This window comes from Cyclopterus lumpus, chromosome 22 (genome assembly GCF_009769545.1).
Source record: "Cyclopterus lumpus isolate fCycLum1 chromosome 22, fCycLum1.pri, whole genome shotgun sequence".
Taxonomy (NCBI): Eukaryota; Metazoa; Chordata; class Actinopteri; order Perciformes; family Cyclopteridae; genus Cyclopterus; species Cyclopterus lumpus.
Window position 1 is genome coordinate 17583583 of NC_046987.1, and position 23425 is coordinate 17607007.

The window sequence follows — 23425 nt, forward strand, 5'->3', positions numbered from 1 at the left end:
AAATTGAATTGAAGACTTTGTGTAATATCGTTTATCAACTTCTATTTTAGAAGTCAACAAGACTTACTTTAAATTGAATATGAATAAAGTAGCCCATTTAAATAGCTCAAGCTATAGTTTCCAGCTGATCATTTTAAATAAAGCACACTAAGGCCAGAGCTCTTCCTTTTAATCCATAGTGATGTACACGCCTCCACACATCTGCTATCTGATGCTTGTGAGAACCAACCTGTGTAGGGTAATAATGGATGTTATGTTAAACTGTAGTTAGGTAGTTAAATGTAACTTGAGTAACCAAAAAAATCCTAAATGTAAACAACCATATACTAAAAATGTACTATATTACACTAACAATAGTAAAAATAAAACAACAACCTCAGCTGGTGACTTGTGTTGTCGTGTCTCACCTTTAGATTGCAGACTGACAAATAGACACACTGACACAGAAGTTATGAAACAGTGCCTCTTTATTGTTTTTTTCCGCACTCACTCCAAAATGCATATTTACATGGCATGCCACATCAATACAGGAACTGACTATGGACACAATCGATAATACATAGAATCTGCTCTGGGAGTTATGGGCAGGGAAAGTTATCCCATGAACAACCAACAAAGAGAAAACAGAAATGAAGCAACAGTTTTATAACCAGTCATAGAAAAAGGGTTCCTCTGAAATTGAGTAGTTTCAAAGACTTAAAAAGTGATAAATGTCCAGAACTGTTCACATTTGTCTCTGCAGGCCAGAGACACGGTCGAGTCAGAGAAGGTGATCATCTACACTCCGCAAAAAAAACAAAAACCCACAAGGCTGTTAAAAATCAGGATGGAAGGGCAGAGCAGATGATCACGCATATAGTGGGGGAAAGATTTTGGACAGTAATTTATTGTTGAGGATCATTAGATATCCAGTCCAGTAATTTCAAAATACCTCAACAATCTAAGTATTCTAACATAGTGTCCTTGTTCAAGGTAATACTCCACAAGGGCTGTGTCCTTTCAGAAAAAAAGACACAGTGGGCGCCAGAAGATCCCCCCGAAAAAAGTTAAATACATACATTAAAAAAAAAAAAGAAGAAAAAACACAACTCAATATACAAGTTTGTGTGCGATAAAGCAAAAATAACAAAACAACAAATATCTGGACAAGTTTCCTCCGAGAGAGATCCTTTGAGAAAAATGGTATCTTTGCTCAATCAGTATTTCCTCTGTGTTCAGATAAACAGTCTGTATCAACATTCACACATACGTCCTCTGGGAGTCACGCACACGCCCCCTCACTCTCTCAGCCACACACATATACACAAACACACACACATACACTCTCTCTCTCTCTCTCTTGCGCAGTCAATTACACATGCAATGTGGTTACTGAACGATGGACTACCACATCAGATCAGCCCCCTCCTCTTCTTGTAGTCTTCCAGGTTGAGGGACCTCCGGGGAGCTCCGTCCTTCACCGGCAGCGCGTTGGAGCTCACGGACAAAGATTTCGCCTCTGCAGGAACACAACAGCGATATTGATGCGCCTCGTTTCTAAAGTGCTGCGGTTAACGTACCAAAACTTTGTGCTGCGGCCAAGTTCTAAAATAAGTTATTTTCCTGGTTTTAAAAGGATGCAATTTTCTGAACTTACTGACGACTATTTTTTTTTTTTTAAATCTCACTGTATATTCGTGAAAGCACCAATAGTCAACCTTTACAGTATTGTCACTATATCAAAGTGTATCGTCAACAATATTGTGATATTCTCCATATTGACCAGCCCTGGTAAAACATACACCCAAGCAGAGCAAGCAAATAAATAAAAACATTGGTAAAAGATAATCTCACCTGCATTGGGAACCTGGAGGTCAATCTTAACGTCAAAATCATGAACTTTAAACAAGTCCTCTGAGAGGTCCGTGTCCGGCTTGGGGCCGTCCTTGTCTTTTGAGTTTAGTTGCCCCTGTAATATAACAAACAGAGGAAGGATTAGACATTTAGATACTTTAAATAAAAGATTATCATCTTCCTTTAAAAGTAGAGTTATTTTTCACTTGGCATCCCCTTTACTTCTTATCAAATTAGAAGAAAAAAACTGTCTTTTTTAAAAATGTATAATAAGCAAATAATCATTGACATAAATGTTTCATAATATCAGCCATGACCTTAAAATATCTTGTTGTCCATCGGGTCATTAAAAAAAGTCGCCATTTATTTCTGATAAGCACTACAGCGGAGAATTGCATTTACTCTTTTTTAAAAAAAAAATTAATTAATTAAATTAAATTAAAAAAAGCATTCCTGATAACAATTAGCAGACAAAACTGTAACAGAGTCAATCAACAAAAAAGCCAAAACGTGCCCCAGCTGGAGCATCAGCACAGAAATGGTGCTACAAGCACGCGGCTTCCCGTTGGAACCGAACAACAAGCATCCGTCATGTGAAAGCGCTGGGAGCGTTGCGTCCCTTACTGCTGGTCCTGCTTACCAGTTTGTTTATGTCGTCACAAATGTCCGTTGATGACCCAGAGCCGTACTTCTGGTTCAGGTGAGCCAGGATAGCTGCGTGGACTGACGGGTCTCTGGCCTGCAGAACCGAAACGAGCAGGTTGAGAGATTAACGGAATTAGATTCAGCGGTGTTTATTCATTTGAACGTAGCGGAAATGTGACATGAAATAATCAGAGGCTTCTTACATTAGACACCATGGTTGGTTTGCACTGTCTTCGTGTGAAGGGGTCCATTTGTTGGTTTTTGGCATTTTGTCCTTCAGCCTGTGAGAAAATAAATAAGTCATTAAAAATGAGGTTATTTTTAACAGGAGTATAGCTCGGACCACTGATCTGTAACGATAAAACCTGCAGTCAAATCGACACGGTGTTATTGGGACATTTGGGGGCTTCATGTTACAACACACAGGGCTCCTGTCTCCACACACACACGCACACACACGCCACTGTTAGCAGCAGCGCGACCGAACTCCGCCACATTGGAGTGCTGCCGCGTTCGGAAAACATCTGGGTCATGTTTAAAGATCCCGGTAGGCAGTAAATACCTTTAAAAAAAAGATAATTCAGAGTACACAATCTTCCCTTCCAATCCTTTAGTGACATTGTTGTTGTGCTTGTGTCACACGCCTTCAGTGCAAAAAGAAAAACTACGGGATGCCAACAGGAGGTTTCACGCACTTCCACATTCACGTCCTATTTTAAAGCAGTTTTCTCTTCAATTATGAAAGCAACAATATGTGCGATAATCAAATAATTTTGTTGCAATTAATCAATTCAGACACATCTCTTACCGGCCCCGCCTTTATATAAAAAAAACCATTGCAGTCAAAGACGCATATTGATGAATGTTGGTGCTTCAGGAAGAAGGACACTTACCACAAGAGCTTTCTCAGATTCAACAATGTTCCAGCTTCTGTTCCTCTGGTTGATGTAGCTGGATGAGAAATAGAAAAATCAAAAACAATCGCATTCAGGAGTTTAAAACCATATATCTGAAGCCAGAAACTCAAACCTGTGTTTTATCTTTAAAAAAGAGTTCCCGCAGAGAGATTCAAAGACACTGATAACTGTCGCTTGTGTACCTGATGGCAGAGATGCTCTTGGTCCTTTGTCTGTCCAGGGCCTCCGCTCTTTCCTCGAGCTCGTTCAGCTCATCCTGGATCTTCTTCACCTTGTCATTATCTCCAATCTCTTCTGCCATGGCCTTCAATCAAAAATAAGGGCAAAAATGAGTCAGAAAGAGTCTGATAGCCACAACGTGATGATAGAGTTAGGGTCCCTGCAGATTTCCTTTACCTTATCTTTGAGTAACTGCGTTTTCTTCATGGCATAATTCGCCGGCGCTTTTCGGAATCGGTCCTTCTCTTTTACAATCTGCAGCGAGTAAAGACAAAAACACATTTTTGTTCCACTGCATAATGCACGAGGTCAGAGAAAGTCAACTAACATCTAAAAGAGAAATACTTACATCCTCTATGTCTTTGTCATTGAACTTATGGTTCAGAGCTTCTTTGATGGACTGCTCCTTTTTGGTGATCTCGTCGAGAGTCGGTACTTGCATTCCAGCAACAATCATCTGGAAAATCAATTAATAATCAAAACCCACTCCCAAACTTGAAATCTTCTCCAGAGGCGCAACAGACAGCTCCCCGCGTGTCTCTTGAAGAAATTCAAGATGCTACTTAAACTGTTGCAACATTTAAATTTAAATTGTTTTGCTTTTTCAAAAGCACACTTACCGCCTCTTTCCACTTCATGAACTCGCTTTCCAGAAACTCCTGATTTGATACAAACTCAAGCCTGAACACCCGCGTGTCACCGCCATGCCTGAGGAAGACAGACAACCAAAAGTCACATTTTGGTACGCACGGACAACGGAAAAGATTGATCACCCACTTCAATGTGTATGAAGTGTACCCACCTTAATTGTAATCCCTTGTTTGTTCGCGATGTTCCAAGTTGGTAAACCTTCGCCGTCTCTACCACGTCCACAATTTCAGCAACCTTTCGACAACAAGGGAACACTCAAATTAACTCAAACTTCACTAAATCTGACTTTATTTAACTAAATCCATTGGTGAAGAGTCACGGATCACAAAACAGCACATCATCTGATATTGAACACCGTACAAGAAACGCCCCCCCCATCCCCCCGGAGCCCAAACTTACCCTATAAACTGGTTTGCTGCTGCTGTTCCCGATCCCTATCCTCACAAAGCAGCCGGTCACAGTCTTAGCAAAGAAGGGCATGTGGCACCAGCGCTCCAGCTTGTGTCTGGACAGGCGGACCCTGTTGAGCTCATCCGGTAGTGAAACAGGCTGCGACTTCGGTGGAGTTTCGTCTTTACTGTGAGTGGAACACAGTCAAGGCGTTACTTGTAAATCCTGAGAAAAGTGCGGTCTTGCATTGCTTAGCGTCAATAAGAGCAGAAGAGGACGTACTCGTCGTCATCGTAAGACGATGAACGGGAACTCCGATCGCTCTTGATTGACGATTTGTCGTCGTCTTCCTCCTCTTCCTCCTCATCGTCGGAGTAAACCTCGCTGGTCTTCAGGGGCTGGCGCTTGGACAACAGTTCGGCTGCTCACCAGAGAGATGGAAATGTCATCTTTGGGAACCGATTGAATTGTCACGGAAATCACAAAGTTAAAAAAAAAAAACTTAACATAAGTCACACCGACCTGTTTTGTTCTTCTTCTTCTCGCGCTCAGCTTTGAGCTCTTCCATGGCCTGGGACTTTTTGTCAAGTTTTTCGTCGCGTTTGGTTCGTCTCTCTTTGTTGTGTGACATCACCTGGAGACGGGTGGATGGGATAATCAGACACACTCAGGATAAAGAAAAGGTGTAACGCTACTAAAATGTATAAAATAATACTGACAGAATAGTTTCGTGCAGAGGATATTGTGAACTCTTTCTTTCACTGATACCATCTCCTGCATGAGATGTCATACAATATGTCTCTGAAACTGGACTCACCACTTGTGTGTCTTGAACCTGAGATAGCTTCCTCTTTTCTTGCTCTTCCTCCTGCTTCTTTTTCTTCTCCTCTTTCTCCTTCTTCTTTGCCGTCTTCAACTTTTTCTTGATTTCAAAACTGTCAAAACAAAAAACAAAACAAACGTCTTGAATAATGCAGGCAGAGTAAAAGCAGAACCGTTGCCGTTTTCAATTAAATGTAATGTTATTTCCCCACTCACCGTCTCTTTAGCACCTCTCTCTTCTCAATTCTGTTGAACAGCTCTTGCTCTCTCTCCTTCTCGGTCATCTGCTCCAGGCGAGCTCTGTCCTCCGCGTCTCCCATCAAGTCGTCGTCGTAACCGTCCCTGAACACCTCGTCCTCAGAGGAGTCCGAGTCGGAGCTGGAGGACGAGCTGTTGCTCTCGGAATCGGACACCTCACCTGATAGAGAATACAAATCACTCAGTCGAGTTCTTATCCAGAGTGCAGACAAAATACTACTCATGAATTATAACCTGAGCTCTGTCATCACCCATTTTATACGTCTCTGAAAAGATTTTGTGGACAACTCTTAGCAGTGAAACACGCATTTTAAAAATTATTGGCCAAGGAAGAAGGACACTTACCACATATTTAATTTACTACGTAAAGATACCAACTATTTAATTTTTTGTTTTATAAAATTGAAAGGAAGCAATTACAGAGAGGCATGATTTCTGAATCTTTTTCTTGTCACTTATATCTTTAATCATCTTGGATACTTGCGCTGGATTTTTGACCAGATTTTCAGAACTATTCCTCAAAGACTTTCCCAGGTTTTTCATGAACATGTGGACGCAGTATATAGCTTGACAACGTAAAACAAATAAACAAATAGCAGCTTAGATGTTACATGTTGTGTCAGCTCGGATAAAAAGGATGAGTGAGTGAGTCACCTAATCCAGGCCACCTGATACCCGTGGACATGGCACCCCGGTGATGTGCGTAATCTAAAGTTCAGAATGTGTGTCGCCACTCTGCTTTGCACTTTATGTAAGATGCCATTAACCTGAGGATGTGCGTGTCATTTTGCGGAGCTGTTGCTTCACATCTGTACAACTGCACCACAGTGAGTTTGTTATCATAGATTTTGACTGAAACGTTTGTGGTTTTGCACACATAAAATAAAGTAAGTCTGCCCCCCCATTAAAGCTGAAGACGTACCCTCCTCTGGTGCAGAGCTCTCAGCTGAGCTGTTTCCATCTGAGCTGCCAGACGCCGTTGCTTTATTAACCTTCTTCTTTGTTGCATTCTTCTTCTCAGACCCTTTTCCTGGCTTAACCTTCTTTTTGCCTTTGGTGCCACCCACAGTCCACTAGAAAAAAGGGTGAAAAATGCAGTTTGATTCATCAAATAGCTGGAACTACCCAACAAGTTGTTGTGTCCCAGACAGAAAAATGACTACAACAAGTGCCATACCTCATCGTCACTATCGGATGTCTCGGAGTCTGTGGAAGCTGCAGGTTTGCTCACTGGCTCTTCCTGATCACCAGAATCCACCCTCTTCCTCTTTGCCAAAGACAAGAGCTCCTGAAAATGAGAATGCATTGATGTGGTTCTGAAAGAGCACCCGTGGAAAAAAAAGAGGAAAATGCATCATGCAAGTAGAGCCCTGCTCATACTGGGCAATAAAATGTGTCTTGAATCCAATCCCGAGTGAACATCTTAAATTCAGGTGCAAATCCACCTGAGGCTGCACAGAAGATGCATTAGGATCCAATTTTTCAAGCCCCGTGCAGAGGTTAGATGCACATGCCCCTGGGTTATATTGTAATAGGCACATTGAAGGACAAACCTCCCAAATACAGTTGAGTTGCCATGCCTTTATAGCATTGATCAGTTTCCTCACAGGTAAACACAACATGGGCGCAAAAAAAGCCAAATCCAGTCACAAGTTATTAAAACACATTCAGATTCTTGCTCAGATGAAGCAAGAATAGAAAGCTAAATAACAAAAAACGCTGCAGTCCGTATAAATTAACCCAAAGCAGGGATGCAGCGATCCAGTGGACTGCATCGGTGACCGATTCACATCCCCACGTCTGTGTCATTATAGAATACAGCATTTCTGCCATCAGTCACAGCGAGCTGATGGCAGAAAGACTCAAATAAATCCCCGGCCCTCATAATACATTGCATGCAATTTAGTATTTAAATAATAGCAGTATTTAAAAGCAACTTGTCTCGTATCGGATCCGTTCTTTGTATTGAAGTTGGAAGTATTCATCAAGGTAACAAGGTCATCTCAAACCAACTTCTCTCAACTCTTCTATTTTTCACCACCTGTGTCTGTGAGTTGAACTGCTTGGTGCGGTCAGGTAACGTACACGGGGGGGTTAACGGTGATCACAGTCACGGCATTACAGCTCCTCAGACTGACACGCTAGACCGGAGACCTCCTGCCTCTCCTGTCAGCTTGCCAGAGCTCATTTGACAACAACAACAACAACAACCGAAATAGACCGACAGCTCTGCGCCCATGACGTCATTCGGCAAATAAATTATTGGGTTCTTCCAGCTAATACAAGTGCAACTCCCCTCCACTACGACTCCAGTGTGTGCAAACGTCCCGCTCTCGTAGAATCCCCCCCCCCACCCCCCACAACCAACCCCAACAATGCACGGCCGTTGTCAAGCAGATTACGACTAGAAACCTGTAAAAGGCCCGTGGCGCGGCATTTTGGTGGCTGGTGATCGCTTGCTGTTGAGTGTAACCTTAACGTGAGCGTAACTTAGCTGATGCAAAGACACTGTTTCTAACCGCACACTTTCCTCCGTCCTGCATACCTTAGGGAAACACTTGGAGGCAGGGGGGAAGAGCCAACATTTATTTGTCATTGGGGACGGGCTGTTTACTGAGAAAGGAGGAGAGGATTGTAAATAACACGGGCCCACTCTCAGCTCGTTCACGCGAGGCAAACAGTCCGCTAGCGCACATTTGCTCTTCGCCTCAAAGTGCTGACAACTTAACAAACCCTTTGTAAGAAAATCTAGAGAAAAAAAACGCGCACCTACCTGATCTAAATTATCGTCGCTAGCACTGTCCTCGGAGTCAGAGTCAATCACGACTCGACCTTTCCGCTTCTTTACATTCACCATGATTAGCTGCGCGGCTAACCTGCTAGCTACCTCTGTGTCGTCTAAATGTTTGAGGTTAGCCGCGGCTGCTAGTACCGAGCTAGTTGGCTCTGCAGTCAGCCACACAAAGGCAGGACTGAGCATGCGCGCTCGCACTTATACCACCGTTACGGTTGGGGTTGTATGGCTCTGCGGTGAAATAAAAAAACATGTTTACACTTGCGTTTATCATATTACTTTGTTATTGGACTTTGTATAAATACAGAAGTTGGACCTAGATACGAGAACATTGACTTTTAGCTAAGAAGGGAACCACATACGGAGAATGAGTGTGTCAGTCCGGACAGATATCTTGGGTGCACCACTGCTACATTCAAGGTCTCTGATAAATCAAGCTAAATCTGTAGATCCGCGAGTTGAGTTGGATTTGTAAATGAGACCAGTTTATAAATGTTTCAAATCCTTTACAGTGTTTTAAAAAGATAACTTGATGGTCTTTGTGAGACTAATCCAAGAAGTCGGTGAAATGTCCACCCGTCACCTTTTTTGTAACAACATGACCACAGTAAGTAGAAACGGATATCACCGTATCACTCATTCATGTGCTAACTAGAGCTGTCAACATTATGATGGATTCAAAAACTGCTATGGTCTTCTTAATTAATTATTATCGTGAAATAAAGGGAAGACAAACTCATCTTAAGTGAAACTCTTTGCCATGTGTAAAGCTCAGACCAGCACATGTATTTCTTTATACGGTATGTTAATTTAACACTTGATTAAGTAAAACTGCAAAAGATTTCAAGTGTTTTTTTAAGGAAATACATAGATATTTTTAATCATCACCAGGAAACTGGTTTGCACCATAAAGCCATGTGACAGGACATGTGAAGACACGGGCTACAAATATGAACACACATCAACTGTGTGTGTGTGTGTGTGTGTGTGTGTGTGTGTGTGTGCATGTGTGTGTGTATTAGTGTACAAAGTCCAGAAAGTGAAACAGCAAGTACAATTTGAGTTATGAGTTCCAATCATAATGGATCCACCTGGAACAGAACCGATTTAAGAAAAAACGCAGACAGGATGTGATTTCCTAAACTTAATATAATGTAAATAATATTCATGTTCATTCGGTAAAGCCAGTACACATACATGTTTATATTTGATTATTTTAACCGTGATCCATAACCACTGTAACTCAGGTGTAATGATACTATTTTTCTGTGCGATGTATTCCAGCAGTGAACCGTCCACATCACTACTGAAATGTATCTGCCAAAGATCACACGTCTCCCCTCAGTAAGGCTGCTGAGCTCCATCCAGCAGCAGCTGCTCCTCCCCTCTATCCCTCCTCCTACTGCGCCCAGAAGAGCGGTGAGTCAGGGTGAATACAGACGACCCGGCCAGCCCAAAGAGGACAAGTTCCCGTGGCAGCCGATTAACTTTGGCTTCTCAAAGGGTTTTGAGGGGATAAAGAAGCATTTCAAACTGTTGAAGAAGGAGTTCTCCGACCGCTGGGTGGGTCCAGAGGGAAAACCCCTCCTTGAGCACATGCTGGAGCAGAACCGAGTGATGTGGGAGTTCAGAGGCCCAGAGAGCCTGGAGCAGTGGACGGTGTCCTCGGATCGGGAGATCGGAGGCCAAAGCGAAGTTCACCTGAAGCTCGGCAAAAACAATAATACCTGTTTTCTGTACGGGACTCTGAACTCGACTCCTCCGAGGGATGGAGAAACGCGCTACAGTGGCTACTGCACCTTGCGCTCAGAGCAACCACGGGTCAGTTTTAGAACTCATACATTCACTTCTAATGAGGTTTGGGAGTTACTGTAATATAATCCTGGCCCATTGAGGGCACTGGGCATGTTCTCTGTATTTTCTCTGGAAATGCCTCTTGTCAGGCTGATTTCACAACTCAATATATTTAAATATGCCTACTTTATCCCAAGAAATACATATATGATTCAGTATTTCCAAACCTAAATGTTATATTCTTGGTGGTTGAGAAGTCTTTGAAAACAGGCGCTGGAAACTAAAATATACCAAAAATGTTGGTTTCTCTCCTCGAGCAGGAGCCAGGAAATGTTTAATTGATCGTCCTGATTATAAATATTAGGAATCATATGTTGATATTGTTTGTGAATTTTAAGAGGTAATGTTCTCCAAGTAAACAGATATTTGTACATTTATTGATAATTGTGGATCTTGTCACATGGTCCTAGATCTACCTCCAGACACTTTGGCAGGGAGCCATATATGTGTACCAACTGCCATCATTATTAATTCCCAATACTGACTAGTTCCTCCTCCTATATTGATCCTTTTATATCACAATGAAAACCTGCCCAAACCCAGGGACCATTCTTATATTAGCGTCAGTTCACTGGCTGATTCAGCTGCTCTCGACCTTCACCTAACCCCAAAACGTTTTCTCTCCCAGGCTTCATTCGATAGAAAAAAGCACCACGATCTCTCCAGTTTCAACACCCTGCATTTGAGAGTCCGCGGTGATGGACGTCCGTGGATGATCGGCATTGCCACAGAAACGTACTACTCTCACCAGAAAAATGACATGTACAATTATTTCCTGTATACCAGGGGAGGACCCTACTGGCAAGATGTGAAGGTGTGCAGAAACTAAAGTAAAAAGCTGTTTGATTGCTTTTCTTTTGTCGAATATGAAATGTAAGCAGTCCTAACCCTTCTTACTCATCTACAGATACCGTTCTCCAAGTTCTTCCTCACACATTGCGGGAGGATACAAGACGACCAGCACCCTGTCTGGCTGGACAAGGTAGAGTTAACGTGGCATCAAAAACAGAAAGACAAAGTAACAATTGCCTCAAGATGCCTTTAAACCTTTGACTGTAGCGTTCCAATACATTTTGCTCACCGAATGTACCCATTGGTTTACGTTTCCCACATCTTTTTGTATTTACAGATGAACACCATTGGATTTACCTTGGCGGATAAAGCAGACGGTCCGTTCCAGCTGGAGATTGATTTTATTGGCGTCTGCAAAGATTATGCTCACAGTGAGGAGTTTGCCTATGAGGTGTACAAGAGAAATCCTGAAATTTAAACACTGGAAATGAACAGTCATTGAATAATGGCGAGGTTATACTGAATCCATCGTTCTTCGTAATGAGTTTTTTTATTAAAAAGACTATTTAGATTGTAGCAGACTGGGATACTTTGAAAATGTGGCCAATTCAGGACTTGTAGAAGGAGAAACACAAGGTAGCAGGTGACATCTCTGGTCTTTTAATTACAGGACATTAACTGAAACAATCTTCTGCTTTATAAAAATTAAATTAAAGTGGTTTATCTTGTTCCAAGTCCTGTGTGCGGCACATTTTCCTCCAACAGATCTAAAAATAGAACCATTAACAATAAAAAATACTTCATGTGACTTTCTTTGTGGAACAGATTTAATTATATCATAAAGACTAAACCGCGATAGCAATTTTCACTTAAATGAACAATGCAGACAAGGGATTTTTTTCATCGGCCTTTCCAAAAAAGTTAAAACAAAGCACATCATATTCTAAAGAACAAAATTACAGTTTTAAATGCAGCAAAACCAGAGAGATTCTCTACAAAAACACATTAATAAAAAATAAAAAAGCTTCATTCAGAGCTTTAAGGTGTTAAACATCACGAGTCAAATCTAAAAAGACAAAAGGTTAGATAGAAGCAGAAAATAAATGAGCAGACTAAGAGACTATAGAAATGACAAAATATTTACACTGGAAGAACAGGCTGTACAAAATGTCCCCAAACAAGCACGATCTTTTTTTACAGCATGACGAGGCCTCGTCTTGCTCCAAGCATACTCTCTTTCTTCTGCTTCCGGTCCTCCACGTGTTTTGCCCTCCTCGCTCCCCTAAAATAAGATACAGAAACATCCATAAGAGACTGATGTTGTACGAGTCTTTTCTAATAGGAATCTCATTTACAGCCAGCGGGGGCCTCCAGTTTAAACATACCTCGTCTGGACTTGGTGCTGTTTGTAATTCTTCTGATGAGAGTTAGAAATCAGGGACTTGTTGGCTGCCGTGTTTTCTTGGTTGTCTCCAAACGGCTTCAGTTTACCTATAAATAAAAAAAAATTACAAAATCAGGGATTTCTCTGTCTATTGACGATACAATATTTTCAGGGAAGCAGAAGTTAAAACGTGGTGTTGTACCTGCATGAGGCTTGTAGGTGAGGGGACGAGAAAGACTCTCTTTTAGATCAAAGCCCGACTTCTTTTGTGTCCCGGGGCTTGTTGAAGTGCTTGTGTTGCCGGTGAAAACAAAAGCTGCTTTGGACGTAAGCGGGGAGGAAAAATTTAAAGCTCACACTACGCACATCTTTTGGCGAATGAAGATAAGGATAGGATTAAAAAGGCAAAAGGTACCTGGAGTTTTTGTGGCAGAGCAAGTCGAAATCTTGACATTTTTGGGCTTTCCTCCACCAGCGGCCTGTCTTTTTGGGGTGCTGGAGGTCACACCGAGCGACATCCGTGCCGGCGTCTTCACCAAGGACTTCTGGCTCGCGTTGTCACGAGTGGCTTCTGTGAACCTGCAAACACGCGTGGCTGTTAAAGCGTCACGTTGAACTCCACGCCAATAAGATGCATTCGACTCCCATGGCAGTTTTCATGTTTCACAATATTGAATCAAAAAGAGATTTTCATGTTTCTCTTCTGACATCAATCATTAGAAAATGTGCCCTTTCATGGCAAAGTGAAAAGGGGAGTGAATGTTTACGCTGCTTTCACTCATACGGGTAGAAGTGGCAGACATGTATTTCGGATTATTGAGATTAATAAAAGTTATGACACGAAGGTCAAGGCAGGAAACCATTTGTCCACAGGAGAGTCGCTGAGAGGAAAAGCGGCTCACCGAACATTGACCCTGCGAGAGGAAAGGACAGACGGTCTGAACGGAGCGTCTTCCTTCGCTGCAGGTTTAGCTGGAGGAGCTTTGCTGGCCGAGGGCAGCGTGCGTCTGTCCTCAGCTGGTCTCTTGGCCACGGGGACGGGGCTGAACATGGACGCAAGACTCTGATTCGCCTTCTGCAGAACACATGAATTCAGTCCGTCACCGTCACTGCACTCTGGATGACCTCAATATACTGCAACTGGTGAGGATACCTACCCCTTGAGCTTTGCCCTCAACTTGCTGCGGTTTAGTTTTGGCTGAAAGCCTCTTTAAAAAAAAGAAAGATGTAACATACATTAAAAATAACCAAACAAAAACACCCATGTTCACAAACGGAACACAAATATTTCTGGATAAAGAAAACGGGTTGTAAGCTTTTGAGTACCTTCGGTTTTTTAACGGAACTTCTGGAAGTCTCCATCTGCTTGGTCTTTCGCTGGACATACGTGTCAATCGACTCCATCTTGTTAAAATGTGCCTCGTGGAGTTTTTTGAAGTCTATAAAAGATTAGTGATTAGTTTGTGTGGGAGAACCTCAGCCTTACTGTGATGTGGCCTCTGAATCTTTGGTTTCAAAGGAGATTGGGAGGAGCAACAAAGAACTTACTCGGGGTGACGGGATTCAACAACAGCTTGTTCTTCTGCTGGTGTCCTTGGTAACGAGGGATTTTACCGGCACGGGCCACTCGGGGTGCTTTTTCTGGACACAGACATTTAAAAATGCATGTTGAATGAAGGATTAGCACGCGATCACATCTGTTGTTGAAGCCAATAATACGACTGCAGCAACACATTAGGCCCCAGAAGGAACAAGCAGAAGATATTAATAGGTACACATTTGTATTACTGACCTGTGTTGCTCTGCACAGGTGCTTCATCCTTAATGTCCGACTGCTCACTGCCAGCGGCCTCCTGAGGAGGCTCAGTTTTACTTTTGTCAGAATCCTTGGTAGAGGACACTTTTCTCTTCTTAGCACCCTGAGCACCAGAGGGTGGACTAGATGCAGCCACTTCAGTGTCACCCTTTAAAAAGGGAACAACAGCTGTTCAGTCTCATGAATGCAACGCACTGCAGCAAAGAAACCTTGTGCATAGAGACCTTAGTACCTTTATTTTATTTCTTTAAAAAAAATATACATATATACCTAGGGAGTATGTTATGATGCGCTATAGGTACCTCTGTAGCACTCGGAGGTGACCTGGCATCACATCCGGTCGCTGGTGCGGGATCAGAGATCTTCCTCTTGGTACCGTTTCTGCCTCTGCGTGTGTTCACAAACACAGCGGGGCCGAACACGTCTTGATTTCCCTGAGCACCGCCTTCTGTCACAGTTTCGTCTCCTTGAACCGCAGTAACATCGTTCTCTTGAGCCTGGAAAACGCCACCAGTAATACACATCATGTATACATATCAGGTATTCATTTAAAAAAAAGGCACGATTTATATTTTATTTGGCCGTGAAACGGTATCGTTGGTCGGGGTTACGGTACCTGTCTTTCCTCCTGCGTGTCCGTTTCTCGTTGATAATGCTGCCTGATGACTTTCAGGAGTTTATCGGCCTGTTTTTTGTGGAGAAAACGATGTTAGCTGGTTGAGCAGATTGCGCCAAACGCAAACATTAGCGAGTTGGACTAATAACCGTTAGCGTAGCACAGTTGGACAATAACCTGAGAAGTTTAGCTGAATGACTTCTAAAGTAAACCTACGTTACCTTCATATTCGCTTTTAGCCCGAGCGTCTTAGCGAGGCTCCTCAACTCTGCATATTTCATGGAGTCCAAATCCATCCCGGCGTGATAGTTTATTCCGTTTCGTGGGAAGAAATCTGCGATAAACACGTTTTACTTTCCACGCACCGCGAGCTGTGGCTTGTCTGACGGTTAAAAAAAGTACTCGGATTCAAAACACAGCAGCGGGAGCCGTGTGATTGGCTCCTGGGCCGTGACCGGATGTACCTCGCAGCCAATCAGAGCAAAGAGACGGATGTTCTTTGGCAGTATACCGGCATTATCCCACATTTCTCCAGGTGGTGGCAGTGTTGCGCCGAGCAAACTGAAGAAAAAAAAAAGAGAAAAAAAAGGCAAAACAAGGAAGAGACTTCCTGCTTTCTGGTGCCAAGAGTTCAAATTCTCAAGCGGGACAAACGGCAGGTTAACTTTTCTCTGACATGGAATTTGACGAGAGCCTTTTAATCCAACGTGCACACGCTTTAAAGATGGCCAGAGAGGCAGAACACAAACAGCGGATGACTCTTCACTGTGAGCAGTGCAACACCGTGTTGGGGGACTCCCTCGGCATCTGTGGGGAACTTAAAGGCATGGACTGCATCGTGTGCATAAGTAAGTGCACTTTCAGCGTGTCGCTTAGTTCTCGTCGTTAGTAGTAAAAATGGAAAACCTATTGCATTGTGTTTCGCAGGGCCACCTCGCTTAAATCCCAAACACGACAGTGATCAATACTTTGCGGCTTGTCTCCCCTCAGGAGTAACCAATGATGTTGTCATCAGTGATGCCATGGAAACGGGACATAAAGGGGAAATGGCTAGTTGGTGAGTGCTTCAAAATAAACAGTGTCAGTAGCCAACACATGTGGGGGAAGTGTCTTAACCTTACTCTAAATCAGTGTATACATCTTAAGAGCAGTGTTGTCTTCAACCTTTTGAAAGACACACACTCACACATGCATATAAACAATAAAGTAATGCATACATCACAACATCCCCATACACTGTAATGGTATATCAGATTTAGGTTTAAAATATTGAAATGGTCTCAATTCTGGGTGGGGAACATACACTGTATTTTTATTAAGGATTTGTGTTTCAATGAGCCCTTGAGCAAAGCACACATGACTAGTTGTAAGAGTTTCCACATAAAAAACACCTCCTATTGACTGTGATTACGGACCTTGTTTCTACAGTGACGACTCAAAGGTCGCTCTCTGCCTCCTGCTTGTTTTCTGTTCTTTTGTTTCCTCTCAGTATCTACAGTTCTCTGAAATGTCGCGGCTGCCGCTGTGATGTGGGGAGAATCATTCACTCTGCCCCGTCGCGTTTGGCCGCGGTTCGCTCCATGTTTCTCCTCCACAAAGCCAACATCAGTTGGTGAGCACAATAGGCATGTTGACTTCTTGAGTGCAGGTTTACGGCCGCCTAGGTGGCCAAAGTAAACATGGGCTTTATGAGTGTTGCCCATTCCGTGAATTGCTTTTTTGTTAGGGATTAAAACAACTCTCCTTTCTTTTTCTTTTTGTCTCTCCGCAGTTACATCCTCAACCGCAGCTCAATGGTGACATCATCCTCACTGGCATTTGATCTGAAGCCCCTCAGAGAAAGCATGAATAAGGTGACACAACCAGATGTCATACCGTGTATACATTTAACGTACAACCGCAATACTCTCATAATAATCTCATCATCACACATGATAAGCACTCACTTGTTCTGTGAAGGTTAATGTACTCGGTCTGATCCAGCCATTTTTATTCATTTCAATTAAATACCAGTGGATGACGAGTCCTATTTAAAAGATCCATTTCGTCCCCCCTTCGACTTTTACATAGACTGTTTGTAAGAAGGTCTTTTGCTTCGCCTTTTGAATAATTGCAGATGAGGAAGCAGTTCGAAGCGCAGTTGGATCAGATGTCGCGCATCAAAAGCAGACTGGCTGACGGGAGTGTCAACAGTGAATTCATCAAGTAGTGTGCACAGGCAACAGGACTTCTCCTCGTCCACGTGTCCTCTACTCTGTTCTCCAATCCTTCTTTTGGACCAGTTTGTCTTGTAAATTGTCATCGTTTCTTCTTCGGGTTTTGTGTTTCCATTAAACATTTTTGTTGATGCAAATAAATACTATTTGGGTCTCATTCATAAGTTTAGATCAACGACTGCAGACTTGTTGTGGTGCGGTTTAAACACACTCCTCCTGACTGCTATTTTAAACTGCAGGCTAGTGTTGGTGTTAACACAGATCCGCCAGTGGCCTGGCAGCAGTGGTGTGACTGAGCTCACATATTTCTTCAGGTCCTGTGGTGTCTGCTTCCGGCTGCACTGAGTAGCCGGGTCGGGATCAAACCGGTTCACCACTGTGCCTCTATATCTGTATATCTAAAACATAGTATTTTAAACTGCAGTAAAGGATCTGAACATTTCCTCAATTTCTGTTTAATAATCAAATTAAATGTATGAAACATTAGGCTCGTTCACAGTCCTGAGCAGAATCCAGACTCCCTCAAATAGGTACTTAAGGAAATGTACTTGGTTACATATTTTTGCAATGACACGATGAATAGTCTTCAAAGGTGTAAAACTGTTGACTTAAAAAAAAGATTTGTGCCGTTTCAAAGACTTTCTACCTCTTGTACCTGCTTTTTACATTTCTGGGAAATTACCGAAAAACTGAAATGTATCGGCCACCATCAGTATCTACTGTTTATATCTGAAACGTAGTCGGAACCTAATTATTATCATTAACTAAACTCCCAAGAACTATTCTCCTGTCTCCCCTTTAATTAACTTGTTTTGACGTTAAGATTAGATATAATTCATCAGGTTTTGTCTGTATTTTTGGTGCAAATTATAACAGCATAGTAACTCCCTCTAAAACCACAAACTGTTGATTTCTCTTTTCTTTCTCTTTTTTTATTTAATTTAATAAACACACAATCTGTTAATTCTTTGTAGGTGAAGGTAGCCAGCCAGTTAGCGGTTTGACCCCATTCCTAGTCTTTATGCTAAGCTAGGCCAATTGCATCCAGATCCATAGCGTACAGTCTGAAAGTAAGAGAATAAGCATCTATAACCTCAAAATACAGCGAAATAAATGTGTGTGGCCGGTTAGTGGTGAGGCTTTAAAAACAATGTAGTGACTCTATTTGTCATTTAATAATTTGTCTTTCTGACATGTGACGAGCACGCCGATGTACGCAACGTCATTCATTCGGCAACAACACTCCAACTGCAAGTAAACATCAACACGCAGCCATCCAATTGGCACCATGCTGCATTTTATTGCTGAATTTCTGATACAGATTCTTTTTTGTTGTTGTTGTATTATTCTTTTTTTCCTGTGAATACAAAACCAGACAAGAGGCTCACACGTAATAAGCATGCCCATATCCTCCCTCTGGAGTGCATAGTTTCTACACAGTCCACCTCCTCAGTGGAAAAGTTCACCAACAAAGTAATGTCGTTAATCATTTATCCTAAGCTCTTGTATAGTTGTTGTTTTTTCTTCTTCTTCATGGGAACGAAGGCTGATCCGTGTGTTTCAGCTGCACTGTGGCTGAACCGCCATGGAGAAAGAGTGAGCGAGCAGAAACACCCACAACTCCTTCTCCGTTACTTCTTCTTTTTGGTGCAATTTACTCTGTGATCAAAGCTACTTCGACACGCTTGCTGTTGTGTCCAACAACCGTCCCCAGGTTGTCACCTTGTCGCAGAACATCTGATATGAACGTTTCAATAGCCTAGTTACACTCATTTACATTACAAAGTTGGATTATTGCATGCAATACAAATCATTCATTAGTCCGCTATATCATGCATATATATATATTTATATATATATATATTTTTTTCCTTCTGAAACCCATATATTCATGTTGCGAGACAGCTACTTGTTTATAAATTGTGATTATAAATCCCCACAAAAGAGCATCACAGGGTTTTTAGAACACAGTATTCCAAGACAGGATGGCGATGATGACAGTGCAAGTTCGTAGTAGAGAGAAAGTGCTTTTCAAACGAGGGTCAAAGGTCATTCAGTAACTCCTTTGCAGCCACGGAGTTACTGAAAGTCTACATTTTCTCAAGGAAGGGGCGGGTTTTGTGGATGTACAAATGCTACAAGGGTCGAATTTGAAAGCATCTCTCGTGTACCGCGTCGTTTGGATTATTGTTTTTTTTTGGTGTTAAAGAATACGAGGCAGGGAAACATGCGAGTATTGACTTTGCTCCGTCTGTAATACATGATGCTACAGCTGTGCTCACAAACACTTTGTTCTGCAGGAAGTATCCCCCCAAACCTTTATCAGCGATACTGTATTCTAAAGCTAAATATTATACGGCTCCCAAAGAAAAGGTGACTAAAAGATAGCTACCGTACGGAGGTGTAAAAAGAGAGAGAGAGAGAGGGGGGTGGTGGGGGGGCAGAGACACATATTACAGACTCCTTTTAACACCTACACCCTGGAACTAAACTCATGCATTATTGTAGGTTATTGCTTCTAAAACTATAATACAATTTTATGGATTAAAACATCTCGCATCTCAAAACTATGAGGTATTATGTACAATGCAATTTCATGACATATCTTTAATTCTAAGACTAAAACATAATGTCGGACGCCTACCAATTATACCCAAATCTAAGATTAAAGAGCAAGATTAAAGCACTACTCTTCTAGAATATAACATTTCTCTAAAGGTTTCCATCAACGTCACATCTGAGACTTGTTGTTTTGGGAGCTGTCGCATAATTACCATCGAATTATTTTGGTGCTTGAGAGTTCTTCTCCAGATAAGAATCCTACAGCAGTTGTGTAAGAAATGACTTACTCATATTGAGCCTACACACTTGAATGAATACGTATTAACTGCATGTCCTGATTGGGTCCATACTTTATTGTATTTCTTCTTCTTTTTTTTTTGTTACTACTTATTCCACACCCTACACATGGAATAAAAAGGGAGCTCTTAAGATTGAAGAAGCTGCATCTTAATGTGGTTTAATCAAAACGGTTTCACGTGTCAATCTACCACCTTTTAATTGACTGGTTTCCACAGATTTGAGCTCCAGCTTAGTCTAGTTTTAGTCATTGATTTCACTCTTCTTCATGAAGCAAGCGTCACTACTGGTCATGCATGGCTACTGTAATGTTGGCACCGCAGTACCGCTAAATAAGCTAATGCACATGAGTCTATACATATCTTAATGGAAGACATTGGTGATCTTGTTGCTTTCAAACAACTTGTCACTTGTTTATACAATATACAGTTTGGTCAACAACATGACAGTTAAGATCAAATATTGCACAAATCCCGGTAATTGTGAATTCTTTTTCCCCGTCATTTTCTCTTTTTTTTCATATAAAAATGAAGGGAAATTAAAGGATAAAGAAATAAGACCAGGGGTTTTCCTTTCAGTGAGGACAAATCCAAGGCAGGCATGGATAATAAAAAAAAAAAAAGGAGCTGCTATTCCAGCGCCGGTATCTCTCGTCTTATTGGACAAAGAAAGGCGGGCAGAGACAAAGCGAGACGTTTGATACGACAGATTCACTTTTCAGTTATTTGCTCTCACGGTTCATGACACAAAAGTAAGGCAGGGAAGAAAATCCTCTAACCCGATATAAGTCATTTCATATCTCGATAACGATGTATATCATGATACTGCATGTTTTCTAGTAATAAATAAATAGTCTTTATGAGATAACCACATGGTTTTTTTATACTTGTGTGGATTAAATACTTGACAAATGAGTATTTTATCATTTTATTACGAACTGTAGTTCGTAATAATCTGATATTTTTAGAATTTTTAGTTAGTAGGTGCTTGTTATTATCAATTTAGACGATGTAATTGTGTATCACGACAAACGATTTGATCCCAGTGAAAGACGATACGTAATCATATTGAATTATTGTCCGGCCCGACACAAAAGGAATCAAATCGTGCACTCTGTCTCTACCCGCAGTGTTTAAATAATGTCCTGTTTGTACATGTCTGACATGAGAGCTCATGTTAAAGGGGAGAAGGACAACGAGAGAACACATCCACTGAGAACGCCAAAATGAAAGTAAGACAAGGGGCGACAAGACAAAGACAAAATTAAGAAAACAGTAAGGGAAGAAAATTGGACTTTCCTAATAAAAAACTAAATTTAAACACCGTAATTTGCCGAATTTCAGGGATAAAGTCCCCAGGGGGATATTGCCAATTCTATCTCTACCTTAAATCGGTGAATAAACCTGCAGACTTGACAAAGGAGAGCACCAAAATGACACCCGTGGGGTAAAAATACTACATTATGTACTTGCTTTGGAACAGATGCATAGGACACCACAGTTTGAGTGAGTCAACGTCGTCCTCAAAATGGTCGTAGTTACAGTAAATGACAGAATGCATCATGTGCTTCTGGGCTGCTCTGCCTTCTATTCACCTCTAAAACTAAATGAATCCAGGAACAACATATAACGGCTGTGACAACCATTAAGTTACTTGTCCTGATCATGCTTGTAATGGCGATGAGGTAGTGCAAAGAAGAAAAAACACCCTGTGATCTTTGCTACAGTATCTTGCGTCTTTAGTTTGTTCATTATCGAACTGCTTTGATCTAATAACAGAGCAGGTGGGGATCTTTAAAAAAAAAGAAAGAAAGAAAATATTTCAGAAAGCATCAGGGGGTGGGGGGGTGGGTGCTAGGGGGCGGGCAGAGTGCCAGCAACAGCAGGAAGGATGGCACCCTTGTCCCAGAGGCTCAAAAGAGGTCATCTTCACAATGACTCCTCGTCCTTTACCTCCAGGAGTCTGCGTGGACGTGGTCTGTCAATGGTGCCGATTTGAAGGGAGATGTTCCTCCAGTCTGGTTTCACAACTACATCGACTGGAGAAGCCATCCTAGAATAACAATGGACATGTAATTTCTTCATTATACAATTTTATCCAGTGACTTCTACAGCCGAGCAGCAGAAAGACAAAACTATATTAATATCATCTAGAAATCTGCCTATTATTTCTCAATGAACCGATTGACTGTTTGTAAAATGTAAAAATAAGAAACATTTATCACAATTGCTCCAGCTCCAATTTAGTTCCTAGAAAAAACATGGAATATGGAAACATTGATTGTAAATGGTTCAATGAGTCCATCGAAGTGCTTTCACGTCCAGCTAAAAGAGAGAGTTGTCGGATTGTGTAGATACCGAGTCTTGTGACTAATCATCATTCAATTATCAAAATGTGTATTTAATATAAGAGTGGATTTTCCTTCTTTGTCAATTCCACCAAAACGAGGATAATGTGCGGAAAGGATCTGGCTACGACTGACCTTGGTCCGAAATGATGCGGAGGTATTTCCACCGGGGTTCGAGCTGCTGCAGCTCACAATGGTAAACAGAAGCCAGAGGGGTTTCTTCTTCTACGGTGACACGTCCAGGTCTCCCGAACCAGACGGATACGCCGGGTGCCGTGAAAGAGGGGGCCCGCGACCGGGCGAGGACACGTCGAGAGAAGAATAAAACCGATAAACCACCGAGGAGGGTCCCGCTTTTCTCGCTTCCTCCGTCCCGGGAACGGAGAAGGTCCCCTCGTCCACCGTCTCCGCACACCCTCCGCCCTACGCCATTTTCGCTCTGTTACTACCAGCATACGGAAGAGCGTTACGATTGTGCCGTTGACCAGTCAATCAATCTGAAAGCCCGCCCCGGATGTACTGCCTCTTTTCTTTCTTTTTTTTCTGACATTTATCAATCAGCTTCGTGGTGCGTTTACTGCCGACAACTGACAGCACAAGTATGGCAAAACAAAAAATAGACACGTTAATAATTATATATGTAGGTTAGTGTGTCGGTGTTAACCCCAGAATGTACCAAAGCATTAAAAGCACACCAAGTCTAAAGTAAATGATTGATGTATAAACGTTAGCAGAACATGCTTTGAAAAAAAGAGTTGTCAACTGAAAGAAGAAAACAAATCTTAATTATGTAAATGTATGATTGGATAATTATGATCATTTATTTGTTTAAACCAATTTATTATTTATAAATCTAAACTGTCAGACGTTTGATGCTTCCTACACATTAATATAATTAAACATAATATCTTATACTATTTCTCGAACACCTTTCTGATATTTACTGACAAAACAATGAATGAATAATGGAAATAACTGCCAGTTCTAATTCTACACATTGAAGTCAGATTGT

The 23425-nt window shown here is 41.8% G+C and overlaps 4 protein-coding genes across 9 annotated transcripts; 2 read left to right on the forward strand and 2 right to left on the reverse strand.

The window, feature by feature from the left end:
* Positions 1 to 449: 449 nt before the first annotated feature.
* Positions 450 to 8871, reverse strand: rtf1 (RTF1 homolog, Paf1/RNA polymerase II complex component). Its single transcript, XM_034562907.1, has 18 exons — positions 8509 to 8871; positions 6913 to 7023; positions 6658 to 6808; positions 5694 to 5895; positions 5473 to 5590; positions 5178 to 5289; positions 4938 to 5076; positions 4665 to 4842; positions 4417 to 4499; positions 4235 to 4322; positions 3964 to 4071; positions 3792 to 3869; positions 3578 to 3699; positions 3372 to 3429; positions 2682 to 2759; positions 2474 to 2572; positions 1834 to 1948; positions 450 to 1498 (listed from the first exon to the last, which is right to left on the reverse strand). The coding sequence occupies exons 1-18, from the start codon at positions 8713 to 8715 to the stop codon at positions 1392 to 1394; spliced, it is 2154 nt and encodes a 717-aa protein (XP_034418798.1). The 5' UTR covers positions 8716 to 8871; the 3' UTR covers positions 450 to 1391.
* ndufaf1 (NADH:ubiquinone oxidoreductase complex assembly factor 1) lies at positions 8819 to 11983 on the forward strand. 2 transcript variants are annotated; one of them, XM_034562912.1, is made up of 5 exons: positions 8819 to 9136; positions 9817 to 10350; positions 11012 to 11197; positions 11291 to 11365; positions 11513 to 11983. In XM_034562912.1, the coding sequence occupies exons 2-5, from the start codon at positions 9841 to 9843 to the stop codon at positions 11651 to 11653; spliced, it is 912 nt and encodes a 303-aa protein (XP_034418803.1). In that variant the 5' UTR covers positions 8819 to 9136; positions 9817 to 9840; the 3' UTR covers positions 11654 to 11983. The 2 variants fall into 2 exon arrangements, with proteins under 2 accessions (XP_034418803.1, XP_034418802.1); XM_034562911.1 differs by having other exon boundaries at positions 8890 to 9136; positions 9814 to 10350.
* On the reverse strand, positions 11820 to 23027 carry nusap1 (nucleolar and spindle associated protein 1). 3 transcript variants are annotated; one of them, XM_034562909.1, is made up of 13 exons: positions 22549 to 23027; positions 22019 to 22118; positions 14992 to 15060; positions 14678 to 14872; positions 14352 to 14523; positions 14108 to 14200; positions 13886 to 13998; positions 13717 to 13767; positions 13462 to 13634; positions 12975 to 13138; positions 12762 to 12875; positions 12561 to 12666; positions 11981 to 12457 (listed from the first exon to the last, which is right to left on the reverse strand). In XM_034562909.1, the coding sequence occupies exons 2-13, from the start codon at positions 22115 to 22117 to the stop codon at positions 12370 to 12372; spliced, it is 1437 nt and encodes a 478-aa protein (XP_034418800.1). In that variant the 5' UTR covers position 22118; positions 22549 to 23027; the 3' UTR covers positions 11981 to 12369. The 3 variants fall into 3 exon arrangements, with proteins under 3 accessions (XP_034418801.1, XP_034418800.1, XP_034418799.1); XM_034562908.1 differs by having other exon boundaries at positions 12762 to 12878; positions 22549 to 23020; XM_034562910.1 differs by lacking the exons at positions 22019 to 22118; positions 22549 to 23027 and adding an exon at positions 15213 to 15547 and having other exon boundaries at positions 11820 to 12457; positions 12762 to 12878.
* oip5 (opa interacting protein 5) lies at positions 15501 to 17336 on the forward strand. 3 transcript variants are annotated; one of them, XM_034562915.1, is made up of 5 exons: positions 15501 to 15839; positions 15982 to 16048; positions 16481 to 16603; positions 16763 to 16844; positions 17108 to 17336. In XM_034562915.1, exons 1-5 carry the CDS (start codon positions 15668 to 15670, stop codon positions 17198 to 17200), a joined length of 537 nt encoding a protein of 178 aa, XP_034418806.1. In that variant the 5' UTR covers positions 15501 to 15667; the 3' UTR covers positions 17201 to 17336. The 3 variants fall into 3 exon arrangements, with proteins under 3 accessions (XP_034418806.1, XP_034418807.1, XP_034418804.1); XM_034562913.1 differs by having other exon boundaries at positions 15571 to 15839; positions 15919 to 16048; positions 17108 to 17312; XM_034562916.1 differs by lacking the exon at positions 16481 to 16603 and having other exon boundaries at positions 15568 to 15839; positions 15919 to 16048; positions 17108 to 17314.
* Positions 23028 to 23425: the final 398 nt, after the last annotated feature.

Bases quoted from the DNA above. Each gene is read 5' to 3' on its own strand.
- rtf1 (XM_034562907.1), bottom strand. From the start codon at position 8,715: ATGCTCAGTCCTGCCTTTGTGTGGCTGACTGCAGAGCCAACTAGCTCG. The intron at 7,024-8,508 runs GTAGGTGCGCGT...TCTCATTTTCAG, and splicing joins GCGACGATAATTTAGATCAG to GAGCTCTTGTCTTTGGCAAA. The intron at 1,949-2,473 runs GTAAGCAGGACC...GTTATATTACAG, and splicing joins GTGACGACATAAACAAACTG to GGGCAACTAAACTCAAAAGA.
- ndufaf1 (XM_034562912.1), top strand. From the start codon at position 9,841: ATGTATCTGCCAAAGATCACACGTCTCCCCTCAGTAAGGCTGCTGAGC. The intron at 10,351-11,011 runs GTCAGTTTTAGA...TTTCTCTCCCAG, and splicing joins TGCGCTCAGAGCAACCACGG to GCTTCATTCGATAGAAAAAA. The intron at 11,366-11,512 runs GTAGAGTTAACG...TTGTATTTACAG, and splicing joins ACCCTGTCTGGCTGGACAAG to ATGAACACCATTGGATTTAC.
- oip5 (XM_034562913.1), top strand. From the start codon at position 15,668: ATGGAATTTGACGAGAGCCTTTTAATCCAACGTGCACACGCTTTAAAG. The intron at 16,604-16,762 runs GTGAGCACAATA...GTCTCTCCGCAG, and splicing joins CACAAAGCCAACATCAGTTG to TTACATCCTCAACCGCAGCT. The intron at 16,845-17,107 runs GTGACACAACCA...GAATAATTGCAG, and splicing joins TCAGAGAAAGCATGAATAAG to ATGAGGAAGCAGTTCGAAGC.
- nusap1 (XM_034562908.1), bottom strand. From the start codon at position 22,117: ATGGCTTCTCCAGTCGATGTAGTTGTGAAACCAGACTGGAGGAACATC. The intron at 12,667-12,761 runs GTACAACACCAC...TTTTATTTATAG, and splicing joins CACCTACAAGCCTCATGCAG to GTAAACTGAAGCCGTTTGGA. The intron at 12,458-12,560 runs GTATGTTTAAAC...ATCTTATTTTAG, and splicing joins CAGCACCAAGTCCAGACGAG to GGGAGCGAGGAGGGCAAAAC.